Source organism: Arvicanthis niloticus, chromosome 12 (genome assembly GCF_011762505.2).
Source record: "Arvicanthis niloticus isolate mArvNil1 chromosome 12, mArvNil1.pat.X, whole genome shotgun sequence".
Lineage (NCBI taxonomy): Eukaryota > Metazoa > Chordata > Mammalia > Rodentia > Muridae > Arvicanthis > Arvicanthis niloticus.
Genome location: NC_047669.1, coordinates 42,932,799 through 42,960,005, shown reverse-complemented (window position 1 = coordinate 42,960,005; position 27,207 = coordinate 42,932,799). Strand labels below are relative to the sequence as shown.

General features: G+C 40.4%; 1 protein-coding gene across 5 annotated transcripts in view; it reads left to right on the top strand.

Annotated features, from left to right (window-relative positions):
• St3gal6 (ST3 beta-galactoside alpha-2,3-sialyltransferase 6) overlaps positions 1-27,207 on the top strand; it is a 59,535-nt gene that overhangs the window by 14,308 nt on the left and 18,020 nt on the right. For 3 of the 5 annotated variants that reach the window (XM_034515845.2, XM_034515844.2, XM_034515842.2), the window contains exons 2-5: positions 3,228-3,392; positions 16,714-16,893; positions 21,609-21,686; positions 24,112-24,215. In XM_034515845.2, coding sequence (XP_034371736.1) covers positions 16,730-16,893; positions 21,609-21,686; positions 24,112-24,215 — 346 coding nt within the window. In that variant the 5' untranslated portion in view covers positions 3,228-3,392; positions 16,714-16,729. The remainder of the gene's footprint in view (positions 1-3,227; positions 3,393-16,713; positions 16,894-21,608; positions 21,687-24,111; positions 24,216-27,207) is intronic. The other 2 variants (XM_076943036.1, XM_076943035.1) reach the window with 1 other exon arrangement.

Here is a 27,207-nt window from a genome sequence, read left to right as displayed (position 1 = left end):
CATATACATGTACACATACACGTACACATACATATCATGTACATATGTACATATACATGACTTCAAATTAAGACTCACTAAATTACCATTTGTTAGGAGGTCATCTACAGGGCAGCGATACACATGTTGTCACATGTATTTGCCCTGAGAAGCAGGACAGTTCCTAACACTGCAATCTACAGGTTTGATTTTTGTTTTCTCTCCGCCTGATCCGTTTCTTTCTTTTAAAAGTAGCTAAAGAGGCTAAGAGAAGGAATAACGGAGGAGAGGTAGAGGTAGAGGTAGAGGAGGCAGAATGATCTAGGCTCATTCAGAAAGAAAACCAACCAAACAAAACAAGAAAAAACCTGACAAAACAGATGATTGAAAGGGTGATGTCTATGAATCAGTTGCTGTTGCTTGTAACTCGGGAAGGCAACAGGAGATGTGTTTTATTATTTTGTTCCTGCCCTCTCTTTGCCAGGTACTAGGAAACAACTTGGGCTTCACACATGCCAGTCAGTCAAGCACTTCCCCGCTGAGCTCTCTCTCCAGCCCCACTGCTATTTGTACTGAAACATGATATGACTAAATTGCTCAGGCTGGCTGGCCTTCCCCTTGCTCTTTCCCAGCCTCTAGAGTAGCTGGGGCTACAGACTTGGACCAGCAGGTCTGGCTTGGCCCTTGTTGATTGTAGTATTATTTTCTCCAGAAGAGAAACGACAACGACAGTATGCTTACAGCTTGAGAAAGGGCTGCATACAGACCTGTTTATTTCTCCAGGGAAGGTTCCATTGAAGGCTAGGCAATGATTGAAAGCCCAACTTATGGGGAGTGAGTGGGGGAGCAGAACAAAGTATGACCAGTTAATGATCCAAGAGGGGCTTATGTGCAATGCAAGAGGGGCTAGAAAAAGAACAGAAAGCCTACACAAGGGCTACGATTTGTGACCTCGAGAGACTGCATTTCCTTTGACGGTTACTCAACTTTATAGAAATCATTGTGAACTTTAGAGCCTTCTTTTTCACTTTCTGTGTTACCACAAACTAATAAATTATTGGCCATGGTTACTTTCTAAGCTCAGAATGAAAGCACTGTTTTTTTTAAAAATAGAAATGGACATCATCTTTGACATTGTTGTGCATAATTTATTACTCAAGATATGACTGTAAGGTCCTCAAAAGAACATGATGTCACACTTTTTTTGGGGGGGGGGGACTTGGGTGTGTCTTCATCAAACCTCTTAACCTGTTATTAATCATCATCTGCCCCAAAATTAGGGGCCATACACACACACACACACACACACACACACACACGCACACACGCGTGCACACAGGACTGCATTTGGAAAACATTGTTTTATTTATTTATTTCATGTATGTGAGTACACTGTTGCTGTCTTCAGATGCACCCAAAGAGGGCATCGGATGCCCATTACAGATGGTTGTGAGCCACCATGTGGTTGCTGGGAATTGAACTCAGTACCTCTGAAGAGTAGTCAGTGTTCTTAACCGCTAAGCCATCTCTCCAGCCCAACTAACACACTGGTTCTTAGTCACACTCCATCCTTACCACAAAAAGTGTGGGGCCATGGACTAATGACTTTGGAATCATCTGGGAGCCCGCTGGAAGGGAGGGGGACGAGGTCTCTTCAGACCTACAGAATCAGAATTGGCATGTCCAGCTGATGCCAATGGTTTTTAAGTGCTGCTCTGCAAGTCCCACCAAGTAAGCTGGAGAGCAGAGTAAGTATGTTTAGTAACAGGTGACTCACTAGGCCACAGTGAGACATATTATTATCTTTAGGTAGTCTAAATCTTAGCAAATCTGTCCCAGGAAGGAGCTCATACCTAACTCTGTGAATAGCTTTTAAACAATACAGTTCTTTGTGAAGATCCTTTGAACATTAGACTGGGCTTGCTTTTCTCCTGAATTATTTTCTCTGGGTACACCAATTCTCTATCTCCCACCTGGTTTTGACATGATGTTCTTGGTTGTAAAGATATGTTCAGACTAACCTTAACCTTTCCAGCATTCCAATCAGAATTCCTTCACTTTAGTTACTTAAGTCAAGTAGTAGTAGTAGTAGTAGGTGACAGAGACCCAGGAACTTTTTATCCTATATATTCATGGAGAAAAATTCTAATGCATAAATTTATCCTGATTCATAATTCATAATTCTTTAGGTTATATTATATGTTAGGGTGGCCATTCAAGACACCACTTCCGGGTTCTAAAAGGCCTAATTTCTCAGTACTTCAAAACAAAAATGTATGTAGTACATAAAAATAGTATTTTTATCTTTCTCTGCAAGTCAAAACCCTCTATGGCAGAGAATATCCACTAACTTTTTTTCTCAGTAGTTTGTCACATGTGCTTGTTTAGACACACACTGAAATAACCTTCGTGTGCTCAACTTCCTAATCTATTTGTGGCGGGCTCTGTCTTTCCCTAGTGTCCTGTGATTTTATAATCAGCACAATTATTTGTGAACCTTTCAGAAATGAAAGCCCCGTATTTTGTTTTGTATATTAGTTTACTAAGATCCAGTTAACCTTGTGTAAGAAAAGCTGTAGGAGAAGCAGCCACAAAATTTTCTTTGCAGCTTTCTTTCTTTCTTTCTTTCTTTCTTTCTTTCTTTCTTTCTTTCTTTCATTCATTTATTTTCTGGGAAGTAGTCCATGGCATTTTCTGACACTGGCTGCTGGCTGTTCTTGTATTGCACCATGATGCTATCCTGTTCATTCTGCTCTGTTTTTATTCTCAACCCCTACCCATTTTACGTTCTTCCCCTTTTAAGGCTTTAGCTCCTCCTCTCACTTGTGTATTTGCATGTACCCTCCCTCTCCTCTCCCCTCCCTTCTTCTCTCCCCTCCCACTCCTCTCTCTCCCCTCTCTGTGTTTGTGTAAGAGTAAAGAGAGACAGTTGCTTCTTCTGCCTCCAGCTTGCTTTGGATTAATTGAACTGGATGGTTTTTTTTTCAAATAGATTGAGCTGGTTTCTTTGGAAAGCCAATCTGGAAGGACGGGAATGTAATGCGGGGCTTGCTTGGCTGTTGGCTTTTTCTGTTTAATTAATTTAGGTTTTGTGTTTGATAATCTCATTTAAACATTCCCATTTAGCAGGTTTTAAGAAATCCTAAATGAGCTGTCTAATCTTCTTTTCTTTTTTTTTTTTTTAACAGTTTCAGTTACTTGTAGCCTAACTATTACTCTAAATATACTCTTCGTGTGTTTTGTTTCAGCAGGCACAAGTGAAGCAACAGCAAAGCCCCTCATCTTGGATTATTTCCAGCATCATGACCTCCAGATGTCAGCAGTAGGCTCCTGAGGCATTCCATCCTCCTCCAACTCTCCTCACTCCACTCTTCAGAAAGAGAGGGCCTTCAGGAAACACTGTAAAAGCACAGGTTGGTAGAGGCACCCCGCCTGGTCTTAGGTTCCATTCAACACTGGAAATGTACTGTTCCTTGCAGGTGGTGTGAATGTGTTTCCAGCTGCAAGCTGTTTCTCTTCTTGCAAAGGTTGCAGGTGGCTAGAAGGCGTAGGAGACTGGTTGGAGACGTAAACTGACTGGTTGCTTCTCAGCATACTCAGAACTCAAACTATGGAGGCTAGAAAACAATTTTTAAAAAAAATATAATTTTTATTTTATGTGCACTGGTGCTTTGCCTGCATGTATGTCTGTGAGTGCATCAGATCTTGGAGTTACAGACAGTTTCGAGCTGCCATGTGGGTGCTGGGAATTGAATCTAGAAGAGTAGTCAGTACTTTTAACCACTGAGTCATCTCTCCAGTCCAGGGAATCATATTTTTATAGTTAACCTGAAATGCTTTCTTTGCAGCTGTTTTAAGTCAACATGGAAAGGGGGTGTAACAAAACTCCTGGAGGTCAAAGTAGGACATTATGTACTTGACAAATAGTAGAGAAACGTGGTGGTCAATTGTACAGGCTGGTTTTGTGTCAACTTGACACAAGCTGGAGTTATCACAGAGAAAGGAGTGTCAGTTGAGGAAATGTCTCCAGGAGATCCAGCTGTAAGGCATTTTCTCAGTTAGTGATCAATGAGGGGAGGACCCATTGTGGGTGGTGTCATCCCTGGACTGGTGGTCCTGGGTTCTATAAGAAATCAAGCTGAGCAAGGCAGGGGAAGCAAGCCAGTAAGTAACATCCTCCATGGCCTCTGCATCAGCTCCTGCTTCCTGACCTGCTTGAGTTCCAGTCCTGACTTCCTTTGGTGATGAACAGCAATGTGGAAGTGTAAGCTGAATAAACCCTTTCCTCCCCAACTTGCTTCTTGGTCATGATATTTGTACAGGAATAAAAACCAGACTAAGACAGTAATAAACCTTGGACATGAGGCCTGCTCATCGCGGACCTGGTTTTCTGTATAGATTCCATTTCCCTCTGTCTTTAATAAGAAAGTTAATGGTAATTTCATTACACTACCCTAATGAAAGTGTTAGAAGCCGGGCAATGGTGGTGCACGCCTTTAAACCCAGCACTTGGGAGGCAGAGGCAGGTAGATTTCTGAGTTCAAGGCCAGCCTAGTCTACAGAATGAATTCTAGGATAGCCAGGGCTACACAGAGAAACCCTGTCTTGAAAAACCTAAAAAACAAAAACAAATAAACAAACAAACAAAAACCCCAAAAGTGTTAGGCTTATTCTCTCAACTATTTGCACAACTTTCATACACTAATTCCTCATTAATTTTAAGAGCGCTTTAAAGCAAAATATCCATCAGGAATCAGCTACGTAAAAACGAACATGAGCTCTTTTTAGTCTTTTGGATCCATTACGATTCGTCAAGAAAGGATTATGCTACTAGCAAATTTGCTAGAGTACAGCCTTTTAGACCTTGAGTTTTGTTAATGTGTGTGCCTGTGTGCTCCTGAGTGTGATCATGAAGGTTTGTGTCCTGGCACACAAGTGCCACTGCACGTGTGTGGAGCCCAGAGGACTACTTGCAGGAGTTAGTGGTCTCGTTCTTCTACCATGTAGGTCCGAAAGATCAGATGCTTGTCAGCCTCTGTGTCAAGCCCCCGTCACCCACGAAGTCAGTGGTTCTCAACCTTCCTAATGCTGGGGTCCTCTAACATCGTCCCTAATGTTGTAGTGACCCCCAACCATAAAATTATTTTCATTTTTACTCAGTTTTGCTACCGTTATAAATCTTAATCTAAATATCTGATAAGCAGAATATTTGACATGTGACCACCAAAGTGGTCGAGACCTGCAGATTGAGAACCACTGTACTAAGTCGTCTTGCTGGCCCAACTGTACTGCTTTCTTTGGAAATCTTTTTTTATGTGTGTCACATCTTGTTTGAGGATAATACGCTTTAGCAGTGCTGGAAGTGTAAATAGTCACTGTGGTCTTGGAATTTGGCCCTTGAGAACTTATTTCTTTTCTTTCTTTCTTTCTTCTTTTCTTTTTCTTTCTTTCTTTCTTTCTTTTTTTTTTTTTTTTTTTTGGTTTTTCAAGACAGGGTTTTTTGTGTGTAGCCCTGGCTGCCCTGGAACTCACTCTGTAGATCAGGCTGGCCTCGAACTCAGAAATCCACCTGCCTCTGCCTCCCAAGTGCCAGGATTAAAGGCGTGTGCCACCACTGCCTGGCGAGAATTTATTTCTTAATCTTGAGATTATTTATGGTGTTTCACAGCCCTCCTTCTGTCATCAATCATTGAAGGAAGGCTTGGTGTATAAGTTCACTAACTGTAAGAGAAAAGTTAAAATAAGATTTTAAAACTTATCTGCCTGGTGTTTAAATTACAGTTATTACTTCTAATAGACTTCTGTTACCTAGCATCTTTAATCCCCATGGTGCAGAGGAAAATGAGCCATAAAGAGGGTCAGCAGGTTTCAGGGTCTTTTGAGTCATCAGAGGAATTGCCAGGACTCAAATCCAAGGGTTCAACTGCCAAACAGGTAACCTTAACACCCAGTTATGTGCCTGCCTACAAACTGAGAATTACATGAGAAGACCATGGAAGGCCCAAATTAGGGAAGTCTAGAATGCTGGGCTTAGTGATTTTATGTGCACGTGGCAGATAGCCAGGACAAGTTTTAGTATGGGGTATGCATGGCAAGATGGGGACTGCACTTGGAGAGTTTTATGCCAGCTCTCACACACGGGGGCTGGTTTAAAGAGAAGGTTAGAAGTCATTAGGAGTAGGAAAGAAAAAAAAAAAAAAAAGCTGAGTGAGGAGGAATGAGAAGGAGGATTTGGGAAACGAGATTCAGACAGTAGCCTGAGGCCGAGTGTGGATGAGCAAAGGTGGAAGTGGAGTTGGAGACGCACAGGCAGAGGAGTGGCATAGAACGCAGACTCTTGGCATCACCCAGAGAGAAGTGGGCCGGGTAGTGAACACCTTAGAGATTAGGGAGATTTGGACAACAGAAAGAGCAGTGATGTCAGCAGTATCATTCATTCCTTATTGATTTGTTTATTCTTGAATAAGTAAATATCACTAGCTGCCATTATGAGGCAGGAATTGTGCTAAGGGGTAGGGTTTTCATCTACATGAAAATGTTCTGCTATGCCGGGACCAGGATCTCCTGTTACACATAGCAGTAACTGGAAATACTGTTGTCAGTTTATGAATGGTGATTCATTTGGAGCTTTAAAAAAAAAAAAAGACGTCTACATTACATTTTTATTTAATTGTTTGGTGGTGGTGTGTGTGACAAGTGGTGAAAGGACAGCTCGTGGAAGTTGGTTTTCTCCTTTTCACTATGTGGGTCCTGGGAATTGAACACAGGTTCGAGAGGGGTTCTACATATTTTCTTCCCAAAATATGAATAGTATCACAGGACAGTGGCTTGCTTGTTAGGCTGGTGGGTCTTTTCTTCAATCCCTTTTATCCTCAAAGAGTATTTGACTTGTTTTTTTCCTGAGAAAATTCTGTTCATTTGCCTGAGGCATGGAAGTTGGAGGAACTTCTAAAACCTCAAACCCCAAGTTTGCATGAGGGTCTGACTCTCTCAGTGGGGTACTGTTTCCTTTCCTCTGACTTCCAGTAGTTACCCAGGCAGGAGTCCAGATTCCGACTCAGAGGATCAGGGCAAGAGTGTGCATTTCTGTTACCTTCCTGGTGATTCATACTCAGAAACCCACTAGAGTGCCAGGGAAATGAAACATTTTTTCTTTACCAGTAACAGATAACCAAAATGATTTTTGAATGTGTGTAGCTTAACTTTAGTACCACACTGAGTGCTGTTATCCATAACCTTGGGTACATATGCATCATGTTTAACTATAGGAGCATAATCAATGTATTATCACTATTAATACATTTACAGCTGCTTTGTTTAATCATTGTGTTACCCAGTAGCACCAGTAAGTCAAACAGTTATATATTTATTTCCATTTTAACTGACTGAAGCAAATATGTTTAAAAATAGATATCAGAATATAATATGCAGCCTTCGTATAAAGTTAAAATTATTTACTGTACTGTCTTAGTGTGATTTCTCCTGCTGCGATAAAATACTGACCAAAACAAACATGGGGAGGAGAGCGTTTATTTGGCTTTTAGGCCAGTCAATCACTGAAGGAAGCCAAGGTAGGAACTGTAGAAACTAGCAACACTGCTTAAGAGCTTGCTCCCCATGGCTTTCTCAGCCTGCATTCTTAGACAACCCAGTCCCACTTGGTCAGAAGTGGTACCACTTTCAGTGGGCTGGGCTCCTCCCACAATAAAAAAAATGCCACATATACCCGCAAGACAATCCACTGGGGGCATTTTCTCAGTTATGTTTCCCTCTTCCCAAATGACTCTAACTTGTGCCAGCTTGGCATAAAACTAGCCAACACATGATTGCTTGGCTTGGTTTCTTATATGATCCAGAACCACAGTGAGCTGGGGCCCTTTCAAATCATCAGCTTGACTATTTGCATCTATTGTATTGCTAGTTCCTCAACCTAGAACTGACCTTAACTTGCATGTAATTAAAATGGTATAAAAGCAAAAAGGAAGAGGGGGGATGGGATAAGGGTTTTCTAGGGAGGGGAAATGGGAAAGGGGGATGGCATCTGAAATACAAATAAATAAAATATCTAATAAAAAAGAGTGTATGTTATTATGTTAATATAATGCCTTCCAGACATGCCCAGAAGCTAGTCTGATGAAGGTAATTTTTTAGAGTTTCCTCCTTCACAGGCAACCCCAGTTTGTGTCAAGTTGACAAAACCCAACTAGCATGTATACTATCCACGAAAATATTTCTACACAAAGAACTATATTGAATGTTGACTGTAGTTTATTGGCTGCCAGGGATCGGGAAGAAGGGGCAGGAACTGACTGTGCAACAAAGCGAACTTCTGGTTTGATGAAAAACGTTTGGTTTCCTACATTGGTGATTGCTACAGGATTACCTACATTCTCTAAAGTTCACCAAATTGTACAACTGAACTGATGAATTTACTGTGTGCAATTTCTATTATAATAAAGCTAATTAAAAAAAAATTAAGCACAATCATTACATGTTTCTATTATCAAATACTTTTTGCAGCTGGTCTCTTCCCAGTAGAGTATTAACATAGGAAACCAGTTTAGCTTTGGTGGCTTACACTAATGATCTCAGCACTTGAGAGGTGGAGGCAGGAGAATCAGGACTTCAAGATTAGTTCTGCTATGATGGTGAATCCGAGGCCAGCCGGGGGTTACATGAAACCCTGTCTCAGAAAGAAAAAAAAAACCATTACTCTAAAACAAGTGGATTGCAGGGCAGTGGTGGCACATACCTAATCCTAGCACGCAGAGGGGCACAGGGGGCAGAGAGGCAGAGGCAGATCTCTTGAGTTTGAGGTCAGCCTGATCAACAGGGTGTGAGTTTCAGGATAGCCAGGGCTACACAGAGAAACTCCTATCTAAAAAAAAAAAAAAGAGAGAGAGAGAGAGATGAGGTAAGGGTGGGAGGAGGAGGGAAGAGGGAGGGGGAGAAAGGGAAGAAAGAGAAAAGGGAAGAGGGGGAAGAAGAGAGAGGAGATGAGACAAGAGGGGAGGGAAGACAGGGGAAGGAGAAGGGAGGGAAGGAAGTAGACCCCTGACAGAAAGCAGGAGTACACAGGACGCAGGGTCCCCTGAGCACCCCCTGTGTGTGTGCAATGGAGTGTCAAGTGAGAGGCTCTAAAAACAGGAGCTTTAGTTCGTTTATTTTTAGCACCCAATAAGTTACCGTTATCTGAGTGGTTTTTGTGTCCAGCTGTGTTCTTAAAAATGAAAATTTTGCTGAAAGTGATTTCTCTCAGTTTTATGTTTGCCGTGAACTTGTTCCCTGTAGTGAGGATAGAGGAGGAGGGCTGGGGTTTGGTCATCTGCTTTGGCAATGAGAGCTTACATTCAAGTAGAAGAAACAAGCTGTCTGTGTATGCACATGATGAAATCTGTCTGGCAAAGCACAGGCTTTCTGCACAGACTGAAAGAGAACAGCGAGTGAGGCTGAAGATGAGTGCATTATCCAAAGAACTGATGGCTGGGAGACAAACTTAATTATACATGATGTTGCCTTTCTGCCAGGAAGAAGAAAAATAGCCATGGCTTTAGAAATTGGCCAGAATTTATGTTGTTGGGGACAGTTGGTTGAGACTACTCAAAGTAATTTTTTTTGAGGGGGAGGGGATAAAAATCAAGTTATAATTTTCTATAGGTTTATTTGTAGGTGTTTTTCTCACCTTAACTTTCTTTTTTAGATTTATTTATTTTATGTATGTGAGTATACTGTCCCTGTCTTCAGACACATCAGAAGAAAGCATCAGATCCCATTACATGGTTATGAGGCACCATGTGGTTGCTGGGAATTGAATTCAGGACCTCTGGAAGAGCAGTCAGTGTTCTTAATTGCTGAGCCATCTCTCCAGCCCCACCTTAATAGTTTTTAATCAACTACTAGTAGTAAATAATGACATTTAAAATAAGGTTTTTTTGGTATAATCACACATATGTGCTTTATTTCTTTAATTATAGCCTACTGAAAATTTTCCAGATGTTTGTAGCAGAAAATTTTATCAATGCTTTAAACTATCTTTTTGTGAGATAGGTTAGTATTAAGTCAGTGTATCTTAATAAACACTAATTTAATGTATATCATTGCATTATTTACTTTCTATTTGCATGGTGTGGGAAATTGAATCTAGGGCTTTGTGCATGCTAAACACAAGCTCTCCACTGAGGTAGCTGCCAATCTGTCTTTGCTTTAGATTTAAAATGTATCATTATGCTTATACTATTATACTTTAAAATACTGTTATTATAGTTTTCTAAGTTAAAAAATACAGTTATTATGGTTTTATTAATACATAGCTTAAAAGTGTGGGCTATGAAATCAGATAGTTGCCAGTTTGAACTCTGGCCACTGCTTTGAGTATTATTAACAATTTCACAGAGAATTCGGAAATTCTTGACTTAATTATTATATACAAAAGGGCTTAATACCATGCTGTGCATTTACTGTGTGCGTAATAAACTATGCTGTTAATTACATGGCCATGGTCTCCAGAGGATCAAGGGTCTCAGGTGGAACAGGGTCATCCCTCCACACTGGGATGAACCATCAGGTAAAGTAATAAGACTGTACTTCACAGGGCAGTTGTGAGTTGAAGATTGAGGCTTTGCCATCTGTCAAAGTGGGGTCCAGTGTTTCCCGTGAGACCTGGGCTAAGCAGAGATGGGCTGGCAGACCTAAACCTGGGCTGGGTTTAGGAGGCTCAGGCTTAGGCCTGGACCTAAACATTAGAAATTAACACAGACTCAAGCTTTTCAGTTTTTTTCACATGGGCATGTTATTGCAGAGAACAGTCACAAACTGAGCAGTACATGTCAAGAGGAAGGCAGGCAGGATGTGAGCTCTGATGACCTCATTTCATGCGGTTTGAACATGCATTAGTGTGAGCTGAGGGTGAACAGAGCGCCAAATAGACACAGGTGTCAGCAGGGTTCCTGGGTCAGGATGTAGAGGTGAGCCATGGATGAGGGGTGACTAAGGAGAAAGCCACGGCTGAACCCTACCTGGGCTGAAAATCATAGGTATTGGGTCCCCACAGGCACACACGGAGCTAGTGGGGTATTCTTTTCTAATTTTCACAAGTAGGTAATTTACTAGGTCTTAGCATCAGCACTCTGGGTATGAAATCAGGCCTAATCTGAACCCTTAAGTCTTATATCAGTGATGGAGCAAGAAGCACAAGAAGGTTTCGATACAGAGAGCATGGGGACATGGTGGTTTAGGGCTTTAGTAACTTATAAGAAATAAACAATAAAGTTTGGCTGCCGAGTTGCAGGGAGAAGGGGCAAGTGAGATAGAGTATAAATAAATGAATCCAGATATTAGAAAAGGGTGATCTAATCTAGGAACCTACCAGTAGGAACCAGCTTTGCCAAAGAACGCTCTCTGAAGCTCATCTCAAACTGTTGAGATGCTAGCTCTGGGCTCTGCAGCCTGTCTTTTTCCTGAACCAAGATCAGCACCAGATCATAGGGGTGGCTTAGCCTACAAATAGATATTCAGAAGCCCCTGGAGAAAGGCCAAGAGGAAATGGAGCCATAAAAACCAGACAGCAGGGTTCTATGAACATCCTGCATTGGAAAAAGTGAACACCAGGGCTGTTTCCAACCTGCTGTCGAATGACCTTGATTTCTTGACCCACAAGGTATTTTGTACTTGGGGAATTTTCACTACTGTATTTGAACACGATTTCTTCTTCTTCTGTTTTTTTTTTTTTTTTTTTTTTTTTTGGGGGGGGGGAGCAGTTCAGATTAGCAAGCTCCCTTGGGTTGGAGAAAACATTAGGAGGCCCCCAAAGAAAAATATGACCATTTTTCTAGTACAGTTTTATAAAGTTCGCTGTGTACGGTGTGGAGGGGCAGGTTGAAAGGAAGAGAGTTGAGAACAGTAGTGTTTTATTTCAGCAGAGTTTGTGTCAGACTGTAACCTTTCCACTTTATTAATTGACGTTGAGTTAATACTGTGGACGAAATGGGTGGAATTGGCAGGTATAGAAACATTCTGTAATGTTTAATCTGGTGTCAAAAGTACAGAACTGCTCATCTGTGAAGGGTGCCTCTGGGAGAGGCGGTGTGTATCAAGATTCTGCTGAGATAGATACAGTTTGAGTCACAGTTCTGCTACAAGTCAAGTGGGAAACTTCTCTCAGCCCTTCAGTTTCTTCCTCCTAAAATAGCAAGTTTTGTGTAAGTTTACCACTTCCACCAAGGGTGGTTGTCAGGGGGGCAGCACCGATACACTGAAATTCTTTCCCAGATGCTGTGGCACATGCCAGTGTTCATTTCTCAATGAATTTATGTCATCATTATTCCTTGGACACGTGCCACATGCTTAGCATTTACATTGAAGAATTAGTGTGGAACTAGTTTAGTATAGTATAGAATTAGTTCTGTTAGTATAGAATTAGTATAGAACTAGTATAGAATTAGTTCTGATACCTGTAACTAAATCCAATAATCCTCTATTTAGCAACTTTTGTGTGACAGGCCCTGAAATTAAAATACAACAGGTCGTGCCTGCTTTCAGGAAACATGAAGCATGAAGCCACATTTGGGACACTTACTGTACCATCTGTTGTGGTCTCTATACTTCAACAAACCCAATAATTTTTTTTTCCTACCTCATAGTTCTATAGTGAATCCCAAAGCAGCGATCCCCAAATTTTTGTAGGCATCAAGAATCTCATGTTCAGGGTGGTAACCGGTTCATACGGTTCCTATCTCACCCTGGCTGGTCCTGACCTTTGGTTTCTGCTCTACAGATAGCTCTCCTCTTTACTGTTATCAGCACTTCCAGACCAAAGCCAACAAGTACCATGAGGAAGTCTTAGATGACAATTCTCTCTTTCAGGGTCTCTTCTCTTGCTTTTTATCTTGAGGTGACAGGGTGACATTGGAATAGATATCTAAGGGAAAAACTAAACTCTTTCTCTCTCTCTCTCAAATTGTGTGATGGGAGACAACCTTTATCATCCAGAGGCTCACCACATAGCCACCTAGCAAGCCTTTTGTGGCCCTTGCTACAATTACAGGCTTTGCTACAATTACTGGCTGCTTGTGAACTTAGAAGCTCAATACAAACAGTACAGTCTTTCATTATTGAAGAGAAAGGAAAGCTGTTGTCTTAAAAAACTCTGTGTGTGTGTGTGTGTGTGTGTGAGAGAGAGAGAGAGAGAGAGAGAGAGAGAGAGAGAGAGAGAGAGAGAACAAGAGAGTGAGAGAGAACGAGAGAGTGAGAGAGAACAAGAGAGAGAATGAGAGAGAGGGGGCGGGAGGGAAAGGTATGTGTATGCAGGCCTGAGGCCAACATTGGTTATCTTTTTCCATCCACTTTCTTCCTTATTTTTTGAGAACCACTGAACCTGGAATTCATCTGTTTGGCCACACTGGGTGGTCAGTGAGTTTCCTGACTCCAATCCCCACCAAGTGCTAAACTTACAGAAAATGCATCCACATCCAGCCTCTTTGGAGGTCAGAACTCAGGTCCTTACGCTTCCCTAGCAAACACTTCATGGAGTGAAACTCTCTCCCAGCCCAAAGTGTTGCCATTTTAAAGTTTATTTTGGCACTGAGGAAAAGCTCAACCTGGGCCCTCTGTAGGTGAGTTCTGACTTCATGAAGCCCCCAGTCCACATGTTTGTGACACTCTGGTTTGAAGGACACCTGTGCTTCAAAGTCAGCTGCCCCTCATGTTTAATGTCAAGCTCTTAAAATGCACTTGTTTGTTCTGTGGAAGTTAAATTCTAGACCTTTCTGGCTTTTTGAAGCCACATATCCTATATAAAATCCTGGGTGGTTTCCCTTTGTATACTTTTGCTCCAAGCAACATAACTATTCCATTTCCCGTATTATAATGAGAGAATTTGTCTATTCATGGGAGCTTTTTCCTGTGAACAAACAGCCCTGTGCATGTTTATCACCAGGATATCCTGGTTGGCCCTGGCCTTCTTTGTACCTTTGAATATCAAAGCTTAGACTTGTCCATGAAATTCTAGAAAGTACCTAAGCTTCCTAAGTTTTTTTTTTTTCTCCAAGTGCTGTGTATAATACCACATCAAAAGCAGGTTTATTTTACTTTTTGAAGGAAAAAAAGAGAACATTTTCTTGTATTTCTTTGTTTTCAGTTGAACTACACGTTAGTGAGTGAAAAACAAGACAGTAACAAGCTTCTCACTTACAAATAATGCTGTGCTTTATAAAATTGCCTGCTAAGAGTATGATCTAAGGTGTAAAGAAGCAGATTGAATGCTATATGTTAATATCTTTTTTTTCTACGGCCCTTATGTGTAACTATATTTTCAAAATTTTGCTGATACTAGTAAATTATATCTTTATTATTTATTTACATAAATATTATTTATTTTGAGCAGAAATGTAAATTTCTGTTTTGAGAATTTTTTTTTTTTCTGACAACCTTGGACTGTGGTCAGTTGCTTTCTAGGATAGTGTGACAATCTGCTGACACTGAGGGTATGTTTTGGCTTATAGACATGTGTGGGCATTCAGATACAAGCAAACTTGTTGACCTAAGGTTTCCAACCTTAGGTGAATTATACAAATTCAATTACAGGAATGTGTGGACTAAAGTTTATGTAGCTAACTCCCTTGTTTACTTGCTTTCTCCTGTCATTTGAAACTAATTTATTATAATGGTACTTGGAGGGGGGGGCACACAGAGCAATCGCTGTCCGTCAGAAGTGACAAGCAAGCTCAGTCAGGTGGTCGTTACAGTTTAGAGCTGCTTAGTGCATTCCTTACATTATCGTTAGCACCAGTGAATCTCAGCTATGGGAAACAGGACAATTGTGACTCCTAACATGACCTTCTGTTAGAAAGACAAACAAAAAACTTAATTTTTACTTACTGTGTTCCATTTACAAAGGCAAAAAGTGGCTTAAGATTTCCAGCTAGGGGATAAGAGAATAGCTCAGTAGGTAAAGTACTTCCTATACAGGCGTGAGGAGAGGACAGGAATCCCACCCTCAGAATACATTTTAAAAAGCTGGGCATGGTGGCACATTGTTGTTGTTGTTGTTGTTGAGGTTTTGTTAACAGGGTTTTTCTGTGTAGCCCTGGCTGTCCTGGAACTCCCTCTGTAGACCAGGCTGGCCTTGATCTCATAGAGACCTGCCTGCCTCTGCCTCCTGAGTGCTGGGATTAAAGATGCATGCTACTACTGCTTGGAAGGCAGAGTCTAGAAGGTCCCTGGGACATGTCTGACCAGCTAGCCTAGACACTGTCTAGAAAAAAAAGAGAGAGAGAGAGAAAAACCAATAGCTGAAGAGGAATGGGGCTTGAGCTTGACCTCTGGTTTCCACATGGATGCACACATACATGTGTATGTGCACACACAAACACATACACAGTTAAAAAAACAAAACTTTTTCACTTCAACTTATTTTCTTTCCTTTCACTTCCTTTCCTCTTTGAAGGAATTGCAGCTGATTCCAGCCTGACCTCACTTTGTGTACTCAGGTGTTTGGATTGGGGTTGCTAGATATGGGTAAGAAAGAAAGGAATGGTATGTGCAGTGATTTAGATCCTTTGGGACCTTGGTAGGGGAAGCAGAGCAATAGTATACCTGGTAAAAGTCGAATGCACTGAAATAAAAAGAATAAAAAGATGTGTTATAGCACTGTTTGCCTTCTGCATTTAATCACACAGTAAAGTAGGAGTTTTTTTTTTGTTGTTGTTTTTGTTTTTTTTTTATGTCCGTTTTTTGAAGAAAGAAGAGGGGTACCAAGCAAACAGACTTCAGATGTTTCCAGTGGTTCTCAACTTTCCCAATGCTACAACCCTTTAATATAGTTCCTCATGTTGTGGTGACCCCCACAACTATAAAACTATTTTGTTGCTACATCTATAACTGTAATTTTGCTACTGTTCTGAATCAAAATATAAATATCTGATTTGCAGGATCTCTGATATGCAACCCCACAGGGGTCGTGACCCGTAGGCTGAGAACCGCTGGTTATACTTCCTATTCCATAAAGTGTTATGTGTATGTTTACATGCTAGAGAATAGAGAAGATTGTCTTCTATATTTTTTTTCCTGACTACTTGAAGGAATTCAGTTGCAATTCCTTCAAAGAGGAAAGGAAGTAAAAGGAAGGAAAATAAGTTGAAGTGAAAAAGTTTTGTTTTTTTAATTGTGTATGTGTTTGTGTGTGCACATACATATGTATGTGTGCATCCATGTGGAAACCAGAGGTTAATGAATAACACACTAATCCAAAACAAAACTGGATGTACTTGTGCTGTGATGTTGAAAAGTCAAATATGGACATCTAAAAGTTGAAATGTTTCAGTGAAATTTTTTTTTCTGATTTTTCAAAACTGAAAATGAGCTCTGAAACTCTTACACACAATATTTGAAGTCAATTCAAGCCCCAAAGAAGTAAAATGGTTATTCGCATCTTGAAGCACATACTTTTTATTAAGAAGAATTTTTAAAAAAGGGTACTCTTCAGTGTTTTTGAAGAAAGGTTTTGGGTATGGAGATATGTAAATTCTGATTTTTGAAATAAGTTTTTACTCTTTTATCAAACATGAAAAGGTTTCAGGGAAGCCTCTAGTTCTGATATTACAAAACTGTTGGCTGTTGAAAACATGTATCATATGTTGATAGGTTACTTAAGAGAATAAACAGAAGTGTTCATTCTGTATGTTCAGTGAGCATTTTCAATGTAATAGACCCATGTCTTTTTTATTTCTCTCTATATAGATTTGTTTACTAATTCATGTATTTGAACCATCGTGGAAGACCTCTGCATATTCCTCTCCTTGCTTTGGACCCTGATTCAGGCAGGCCAGCCATGAAAGGGTACCTGGTGGCCATATTCCTGAGTTCCATCTTCCTCTATTATGTGCTATACTGTATCCTGTGGGGAACAAATGGCAATTGGTAAGTTTCAGATTTTCCTACGCAAACATGACTTTTCAAACCAGTCTTCCTCCCATTTAACAATTTGAAAATTTTAAGGAGATGGCCCAGTGGGTCAAGCACTTGCTGCACGGGGATAAGGAGCTGGGTGTAGATTTGCTAGAACTCATGTGAGAACCAAGCAGGACCCTGGGGCGTTTGTAATTCCAACACTGGGAAGGAGGGATGAATTAGAAACAGGAAGATTGCTAGTGATGGCTAATCAAAAATCAGGGTTAGCTCCAGTCTCAAAAGAATTGGGGAGAGCCGTAGAGCAGCAAGACAAGAACATAACCCACATACATACATACACACATAAGCACACACACACACACACACAATTTTGTGTATACATACACAAACTCACATATATTCATGTTTACATGGATGCATGGTTGCACACACATACACACACATGCATGCATACATGTCCATACATGCATACACATACATACACACAGATGTCCGTGCACACATGCACATACACTCATGCACACATACAAACATGTACACACACATATCCATGCATACCCACACACACACATACATATACATGTGCACATATACACAAACATGCTCATACACATGTATATACACACACACATACATACATACATACATACTCAAACAGGCAGGCATACACAATGCACATATATACATACACACATATACACACATGTACATAAACATGTACATACACATGTACATATACAAACACATATATTTATATACAGACATACACATAAACACACAAACACACACACACACATGAGAGATTTTTTAAGGAAAAAAACCTTGTTAGCCCTATTTCTTAAAAAATTTAATTTTGTGTATGTATGTACATATTTTTGTGTGATTATATACATGTATGTGTAGATACCCAATAGAGGTCAGAAGAAGGTGGTGTTGGATCCCCTGGAGCTGAAGTTCCAGATGGCTGTTGGGAACTGACCTGAGGTCCTCTTCAGAGATAGTATGTGCTCCTAGCCTTTGAGCCACCTCCTCCAGCCTCAACCTATTGCTAACTCCCCAGTAAAGCAACAGTATTAACTGTCTTTATTCAGGACATACCATTCTGAGTTTATCCAATAGTTCATTTTCTTGAATTAAAAAAAGCAGTTCTTGGATTCAGCATCAGTTTTAAGTTGTTAGTGCTAACATATACACACTGCATTCAGTTTCCTTTGTTTAAAACTACAGTATGTATTTAAAAATAGCTTTGCTATTAAATACTTTAAAATGCTAAGGCATACTGCACAGAAATTTATAAGTGTGTTTTTCATGCTTCCCATTTCAGTCGGTCGGCTAAGAATAAAGTTTAGTTGACCTTTAATTTGTACATGGATGTCAGTACACAATTAAATCCAAATAAATCAGATCATAACTTCCTATCTTACACAGAAGATCAGTGCTTTGTCAGTGTTTCAGTGGATCTTAGGTTGTTTCTAGTGAAATGAGCAAAAAAAAAAAAAAAAAAATGCCATGTTTCTATTTTCTGTACTTTTGTCACTGAAGAAGTATGGTAGTGCTTTCTCATAAAATAATGTTGAGCAAATACTACTGAAAGAAAACCTAATACCAGGTAGGTGATTTGGCCCTACAGTTTTAGCCTTAAGACCTAAATGCTGAACCAGAGAACTTTGAATATCATCCCACAGGAGTCTCTCCTTTCATATCTGCCACTTCCTAATAATAGAAGAAATGAAGAAAAAGCAAAATGCTTGCTATGTTACTATTTGTAATAGGGTTCTCTAGAAGAATAGAACTCATAGAACATACATACATTATAAAAGGGGATTTATTAGACTGGCTTCCATGATAGGGTCTGGATACTCCAACAGTGGTTATCTGACATCTTGAGAGAGGCTCAGATCATGTAGTCACTCAGCCTGAGAAGCCGGATGCTTCTGCAAACCCAGTCTTCTGATGAAGAGTTGGAAGATTCTTCAAAATTGCTGGATGTTAGTTCATGTTGGAAGACAGAAGTTGGAGTCTATATCAATGAAGGACAGACACACTCCTAAGCAAAAAGGGCAAGCAAACTACGTTGCTTGTTTCCTCTGATCATTTTCTATCTGTTTACCTGGCAGAAGGTGCCATCCACTCTGTAGTAGGGTCTTGTTTCCTCAATTAATCATTACTAGAAATGTTCTCAATACTTACCCAAAGGCATATATCTCTTAGTTAATTCCAAATGCCACAAGATTAGATTACCTACTATTCTACTTTTCTATACATCCTGTTTATCACAGAGGAAATGATAAAGAAGATAATAAGAAGACTTTGAATTTACAACCATCTTTGGTCACCAGAATTTGAAGAGTGTTTAAATTAAACCAAGATTATTCATTGACAGGACCTGGGAGATCACAGCTAATGCACAGGAACACTGTGGTCTTGTTTCCTTCAAAACTGTTTAAGGGAGGCAGGGGTACCAAGTCCTTGCATAGCATTCAGTGATGGACATGATGGGGCAGCAAGGAAACAAAGACAAGACAGACAGATGGACATACGAATAGAAAGCTGGGATTGGGTGAGTGGCCTGGACTCTTTCCTAGAGAAGCCTCAGCTCCCTGGAAACTCAATGTGTTTAGCATATACAATTGAAATGAGAGGTCAAGTTATCACATACAGCTAGAAAGTATTCATGCATGTAAGCCAGGAGGCAGGGTTTATATTGTACAGCTGGATCAAAGTGACAGGTTAAACTAATCTTGATAAGAGCAATCTCTGTAGGAGAATGTCTTCAGGCCATACACATCATGGGAGAAAGCTATGGTCGATATTTTCAGCACATACGATTGACACACAGAATCAGTTCCCCAAGGAAAGCTTTGCCATCCCTGTGAGTCTGAAGCGATGGGGTTCTTGTATGGCTGAGTCCATGTCACAAGCATACTTTCACTTCTGACTTTATTCAGGGCTTCTTTTGTTGCCTACACTTGGGAGACAGTTGCAGGGGTAGGAAAATTGGTAAATATTTTCCATACCAACATAAAGACACAAGTTTGAGCCCTACTTCCTACATAAACAGTCAGGTGTGGTAGCACATGCCGGTCAATGTGCCAAGCCTAATCCATAGACCTTGGTTCTCAGTGAGATACTCTAGAGACAGCAAGGTAGATGGTACTTAAGAATGAACCATGCCCAAAGTTGTCTCTGGCCTACATAAACACAACAAAACCAATAGGAGATAACTCAGGGCTTAAGGAACTTGCCATTCAAATAAGAGGACAAGAGTGTGGATCCCCAGAATACATAGTGGATATTGGTGCTCACCCATCATCTAAGCTTTGTAAGGCAGAAACAAGTGATTCCCCAGAACAAGCTGGCTCACAAGTATTAGTGAATATTAGTACAGTATTAGTGAACTCTGGGTTTAGGTGAGTTGCCTCAGGAAGAGTGTTCAAGGGAGATTCCCAATGTCAACCTTGAGCCTCCACTCGTACATGCACACACATGGGTGCATCCACACATATGTGACATGTATACAACACATGCAAATGAAAAGGAAAAAAACTATGAGTGAGTGATTGTCTTTGATTTCAAAGCCACCTAATGTTTGTCCTCATAATATTCTAAAATAGCTGTTTATTTTCTGTCATTGTGTTGCTTCTGCGCTTCCAACCTTAGACATGGAGTAATAGACTTGTTGAGTATGATATAGTGTTTGCAGCTTGCTGTAATGGTTGACCACACCTATGTGTTGTTATGTATAAACCAAGTGATCTTTGCTGTTGCAAAATTCTCAAAATTACATAAGGACTCACATCTTACTTGTTCAGTAGCTTACTAGTTCTAATTGTGGAGATTTTGCACTTTAAAACAAAAATGACAAAAATGATAGACAAGATGATTTGTCTATAAAAGGTTCAGTCTGTTCACACTGAGTCTTATTTATAATAGAAAGAAACTAATTAATTTTTAACCTTTTTTTCTCATTCACTTTTTAAAATTAATTTCTAAAACATCGATTCTTCATATCATCAGTGACCAGTGAGTTCTTGTGTGAACCTGTTTTGCTCTTCCCTGGCTATTTCCTCCCGTCCCCCACCCTTCCCCCTGTTCCCCACCCTTCCCCCCGTCCCCCCTTCCCCCCATTTACTTTCCTTGTTGTGTTTCTCAATATCCTTTCAAGTTGTGGAGACAAGTACTCCATTCAGGAACCAGTGAAGCCAAGAACCTAGGGCAGTGAGATATGGCTCTCAGTGGTGTGACTTGTGACATCCACGAGGCAATGGTCTGTGGAAGTCATGAGTTTCCCCTGTCTGCTGTCACTAGGTCTCTCACATATGACTTGTGGATGAAAGCCATGTGCACTTGGGCTGGGTTTGGTTTCGGAGGCCTTTGAGGTCTTCTGAAACTAGAGTGTGGGTCTGACTCCCACCCTGAGGTAACCCACCCTGAGGTTTCCATGAATCACTGCTCCTCCGACCCCCAGAGTCACTATGGCCTTTTCCATTCTCCCTTGACTTTCACTCATGAATTGCCAAGCTTGTGCAGGATTTGAAGAAGGCTGTGTTAAACATCAGGGATGTACATGTGTGTGCGTGTGTGTGTGTGTGTGTGTGTGTGTGTGTGTGTGTGTGTCTTCTGCCTACATGGCAGGTCAGCAGTGGAGCCAGCGGGTTTCTGGGTATACATTTCTCCTTGGGCAGGATCCCTGGTTTCTCACTGCCATTGTTTCTGTCTCTTAGGTTCCCAACTGAAGAAATGAGGAATAGAAACAATGTCAAGAATTGTCTTAAGAAGCCAGCTTTCAGCGATCTTCTGAGGTAAAAAATAGACAAAAAAAAAAAAAAAAAACCAAACCAAAACACACACACACACACACACACACACACAAAACCAAAACAAAAAAACCCAAAAAAAACAAAAAACCGTGGCCACCCAGCATTTGCGAGATGTCTGTATGTGGTCATTTTTCACACTCTTTGTCCTTTTTGTGCAAACCTTGGTACATGGTAGACACTGTATGTATCAGAAAGTGGGCAAGGAGCTTGAATAGTCTGTTCTTGTGTGTTTAGTCAGCAACCTGAGTATAGTTTAAGGAAGGGCATAGGAGCTGCTATTCTCCTCATTCCGGTGAGACTGGACAGGGCTACTTGCATTTGATCAGAAAAAAAAGAACTGTTCTTAGGCTTTTTCCACCCCTTCTCCTATTCTGTTTTTCTACTTTTGTTATTTGTGACTTCTTTTCCCTTGTACTATAAATATGGTCATGTATTTTTGTTAGAATTTCTTCATTAGAAACTTCTCCTCACTTTTACAGAACTACACAGAATGCAAATGATGGATCTTCACGTAATGTGAACAGGGAGCGATCACCGTGGCTTCCAGAAATTTGTAGGCTACAACCATTTCTGTCCCCATGCACTGCTACTTGGATAGATGGCTGGGCGACACACGTTTAGATAACAAATACAGTCACAAATTCAGTGAGGCATGTTTAATTGTCTAATGCAATATTTGAGACTCCCTTCCGCTGAGGTTATGCTATTTGTTTAGGACTGCTGCGTGAGCATCTAAGATTGTAGTTAAAGGGACAGGTAGGCATGTGCTTGTCATTTGTACAGTATCCTCTGGGGATGAGTAAAGCCAGGAGAGGAGTCCCGAGGAAGCTCTGCTTGGGAAGCTGGACTGTGTGGAAGACTCCAAATCAGGTTTGAGTGCAGATTTCAGGTCTGTCACTTAAGGGCTAATGGCTTCCTCTCCAAACAAGATCTTCACTGCCTGTACTTAACCAAAGCAAGCTTTTTGTAGGAGTAACAGTTGCAGACCTGTAATAAAAGACATTTCAATCTGTATAGTACATATTGTGATATTCATAATTATTACCAGTAAAACTAATCCTTCTCGATGTTCTTGCAATGTCTGAGGTTGTGCCAAATAACCACTTCATTTAAATATAAGTGATGAATAGAGGTTTGACTACAAGCACAGGCTCATTACTGGTTACCATTATTGTCATATCACTCTGGCCAGCTCGGAGCAAGACAACCCTTTACCGGTGCCACGTTTCACAGCTTGGCTTCTTTAAGAAGACCGGGAGGATTTTGGGTCTTCTCCCAAGCTTGAAGCTGGAGACCTGGCACTTCCTCCTCTCTGGTGTAGGTCCTGGACTTGGAGAATCTGCACCGATTTTGAAATGACATTTGCAGGTTGGCTAGCCTCTGAGGCCTCTGTCACTGCCAGTGCTGAAGCTAGAACATACATTTTGTCAGGGAATGCTATGCTCTTATGTGGTTTTGGGGTTTTTGTTTGTTTGGGGTTTTTTTTTGTTGTTGTTGTTTTGTTTTGTTTTCAATGCCAGTTTGTAATGAGCAGGATTAAAATCCGAAGCATGTCACTTTTGCTCTCTTGCTATTTCCATTTGTCATGCAGCCGTGTAAAGGTCCAGCCTCAATCTGGTTCCCACCTGCACATTTAAATATGAGCACACAGCTGTTGGACAAAGTAAGACAGCGCTTGTGTGGAGCCGGCAGTGAAGCCTGCAGGTCCTGCTCGCAGCCCTGTTGTATAGTCTTTCTGGTGGGAGAAAATATCTTATTAGTGGAAATGTTAAGACTGTTTCTCTCTCTTTAATAACACACATGAGCACCTTTTCTACCTTATAATGATCCCTTAAAAATTGATGCTGGGTTAAAGTTTATGCACCCATTTGTTAAACAGGCGTCAAGGAACTGTATTCTGTGCTGAACTCCACAGCGAGGGGGGGGGGCGGGGCGGGGCGGGGTGTCATAGGCCACATCTGGATGTCATTGCATATACCAAGATGACAGATGTCTGCAATTTTTCTTCTTGAATCAAGATTAATGACGTTAGGGCAGAGTTGAATTCTCCAGCTACGTTTAACTTTCAGTATATCTTCGTCTTTACAGCTGGTGCTTTTAAATCTTGCACATGGTACTTTTAAATCTTGGAATGGCTTAGCAGCCATACCTACATAACTTCCTGGCTATCACTTTGCCACATGGAGTTGTTTTGAAAGCATGGTTTTATTTACACTGTGATGTAATTTGGGTCCCTGTAGCCTGAAAACTGCATAGCTCTTCTATCTAGCATGTCAAATGTCTTAAATTCTTTAAAAACTATTTGCGCAATCCAAGCCATTCGCTGCCATGAGTTTCAGCTGTGGTCATAGACGGCTGAAAACAGAGCAGGCATTTGATGAGCTCATGCTTCATTCTTCCCTTCCAGGTTTCCTCAGTTTTACCCATTTCTGTGTAAAGCTGATTTTGTAAAGGTTGCTGCCACGTATGGTACCAATAATTTTCTGTTGCCTTATGGAATAAAGACCTATGGTGAGTCCCTGTGTTCTTACCCTGCCTGTTAATTTGAGAGCTGTTTGGTGTGAGACACATCTTTTTGTTTCCTAATGATTCTTAGGAGATATGATTTGTGGACAGGATCAAAGCTTTAAACATAAATACTCTTTTCAAGGCAGTATAGTGGCAAAGAGTAAAAAATGGTCATTTAAAAAATTGTTGTTATTATTATTATTATTTTTTTTTAATTTGGAGGCATGGTCTTTCACTGGCCTAGAATTCATCAAGTAGCTAGAGTGACAGACCAGAGCCTCACAGGGGTCTTCTCAATCTCCTCCTGCCACAGCCTGCCCTGTGCCATGATTGCAAGCACGGGCCATCATGTTATGTATGTCAGTTTCAAGGATTAACCTTAGGGTCTCATACTTGCACAACAAATGGTTTACTGACTGAGACATGTGCCCACTCCTGGTTTTCCTCTTATTTATTTTATCAGCAAGGTCTAGATGAGTCCCCAACCTTCCTAATACTGTGATCCTTTAATGTACCTCATGTCATTGTGGTCCCTGGTCATAAAGTTATTTCATTACTATTTCATAAGTGTATAATTTTGCTACTCTTATGAATAATTATCTGTTTTCTGATGGTCTCAGGTGACCGTGGTGAAAGGTTTATTAGACCCCCAAAGGGATTGTTACCCATAAGTTGAGAACTGCTTGTCTAGATCCTTTATATTTTAATTTTACCAGTAGATTTTATTTTTATTAAATTGAGAGGGCATTTTTCTTTTTTTATTGGATATTTTATTTACATTTCAGATACCATCCCCTTTCCCCATTTCCTCTCCCTAGAAAACCCCTATCCCATGCCCCCTTTTCCTTTTTGCTTTTATACAATTTTTTTAAAAATGTTAATCAAAGGCTTTATAAGTTTGGTATTGCTCAGTCAGAAGTGTATCCCAATACCCAAACTAGATATATCAACTATCTTTGACTGGTGGAGACACGTGAACATCTGCCTCCATGCCCCCTCCTCTTTCTCTCTCTCATCACCTAGCTTCTCCTCTCCTTCTTCTTCTCCTCTCCTTACTCCTTCTCTTCCTCTCAGTACTTCTTCCCCCTTGGCTCCTCCTACATATTACCCTTCCTGTTAAAATAAAACTTTTCTCTCTAAATACAATTAGAGCATAATTATGCCTATTTGTATCAGTGAGGTGCGAGATAGTCCTAATGCCCAGTCCATCATTTTGTTGACTAACCAGAACCTCTGTCATCTCTCCTAACTAGAACACTTAGTTCTGAACCTGGCTTTTTCCTTGGCTTTAGAATGAATATCAGCTGAAAACCATCCACTCAGATCTTTTCTCTCAAAGTGAATAGCCAGGATTGGCTATGAGACTATAGGTTTTTCAACCCAGTCAGAAATCCAGAATGACTGAGTTAACTGAAATTATGGGAAGCACAAAGCATAGATTCTAAAACTTAGCCAATTTATAGAGACCGCTGAACACCTGGACAGTCCCTATACTACAGAACATTGGAGCATCAAATCTTCAGCCTTCTGGCCCAGAATCATCTGACAGACCTTAGTGATGCAGAATTATTAAGGGCTGATTATTCTGTCTAGGCAGATATAATCAGTTGACTATTCTGCAAGTGTGTCCTTTTCTCGACAGTAATTTGTCTATAGATGGAAAGAGGCAATTCTTTCCTTGTGGCTGTCTCTGCACAACTGGAGTAACTCCAAGGATGCACAATTTCTTCTTAGAATCCAAGGCAGGAAGCTGTCAGGAGCAGACAGGTCTCTAATCAAAATGAACATTAATATAGAAATGTTTGTAACGTCAATTCTGTGGACTTCTAATGTTTTGAAAACCAACTATCCGTGTCAGGTAATCTGGACTGTTGTCTGTTAACTCCTCTCAGCTATTTCTAAATAAAATATAGAAAAGACCCTAACAACAAACTCAAAGTTTTTGCTATAAGTTTGCTATAGTCCCTTAACTCACAGTCTAACCATCTCGAATCAGTTAAAAAAGTTAAAGAAGGACTGGGTCTAAGCCTTGTATTCCTAAATGTGCTATACAGGCACAATGCCCATGAGAGTATCAATATTCATCTCCCATTTATATCAATAAGAAGCTTGAACCAATGAAAACCTTAAATTTGAAATCAAAGTAAATTTTGTACTATTTAAGAAATTATAACTTCATCTTGATAATAATTATACAGATTTCTACCAATATGTAAAAATATGTAATAAATCTTAGCTAATCCTCCCTGTTCCAACAAAACCACTACTTTTCCCTAGAAAGACAGCCCAATATTAACCACCTTAGTCCCCAAGCCCAGGGAATAGAAGCACTGACTCTTCATTAACTTCTTCAAGCTGATTACGAGCATTGAGATATTAGAAGGGGGGGGGAGAGTAAATTGATAAGCCTCTGACACTGTGTCTTCACTGAATCCAGATGGAATTCCAGGACATCAGAGGTTTGGGCAGGTCTGCTCAGTTTGCTTGATGAGTAGATACACCAAGGCTGTGTATTCTGCAATATACAATTCTCAAAACAAGTTTTAGTATCAAGATAATTTTTTTAGAGGGCTGACATTTTATTAAAGATGTTGGTTCTAACAACTTTTCTCTTTTTTAAAATTGGTTATAATATTTACATCTCAAATTTTATCCCCTTACCCCATTCCCCCCACCACCCAGGAACCCCTTATCCCATCCTTCCTCCTTTTGATTCTATGAGGGTATGGTTTTCCTGTTTCTATGATGCTGTGGTTTTCCTGTTTCTATGATGATGTTTCCGTTAACATAAACTGTCTCCTAAATTTCTAAATTCTTCCCATCGTGTTATTAAATCACCTTTTTTCTTTCTTTTTTCCTTTTTTCTTTTGTTTCTTTTTTTCATCTTTAAAAAAAAAATTGGGTATTATATTTACATTTCAGATTTTATCCCCTTACCCCACTTCCTCCCACCACCCAGAAACCTCATATCCCATCCTCCCTCCTCATGCTTCTA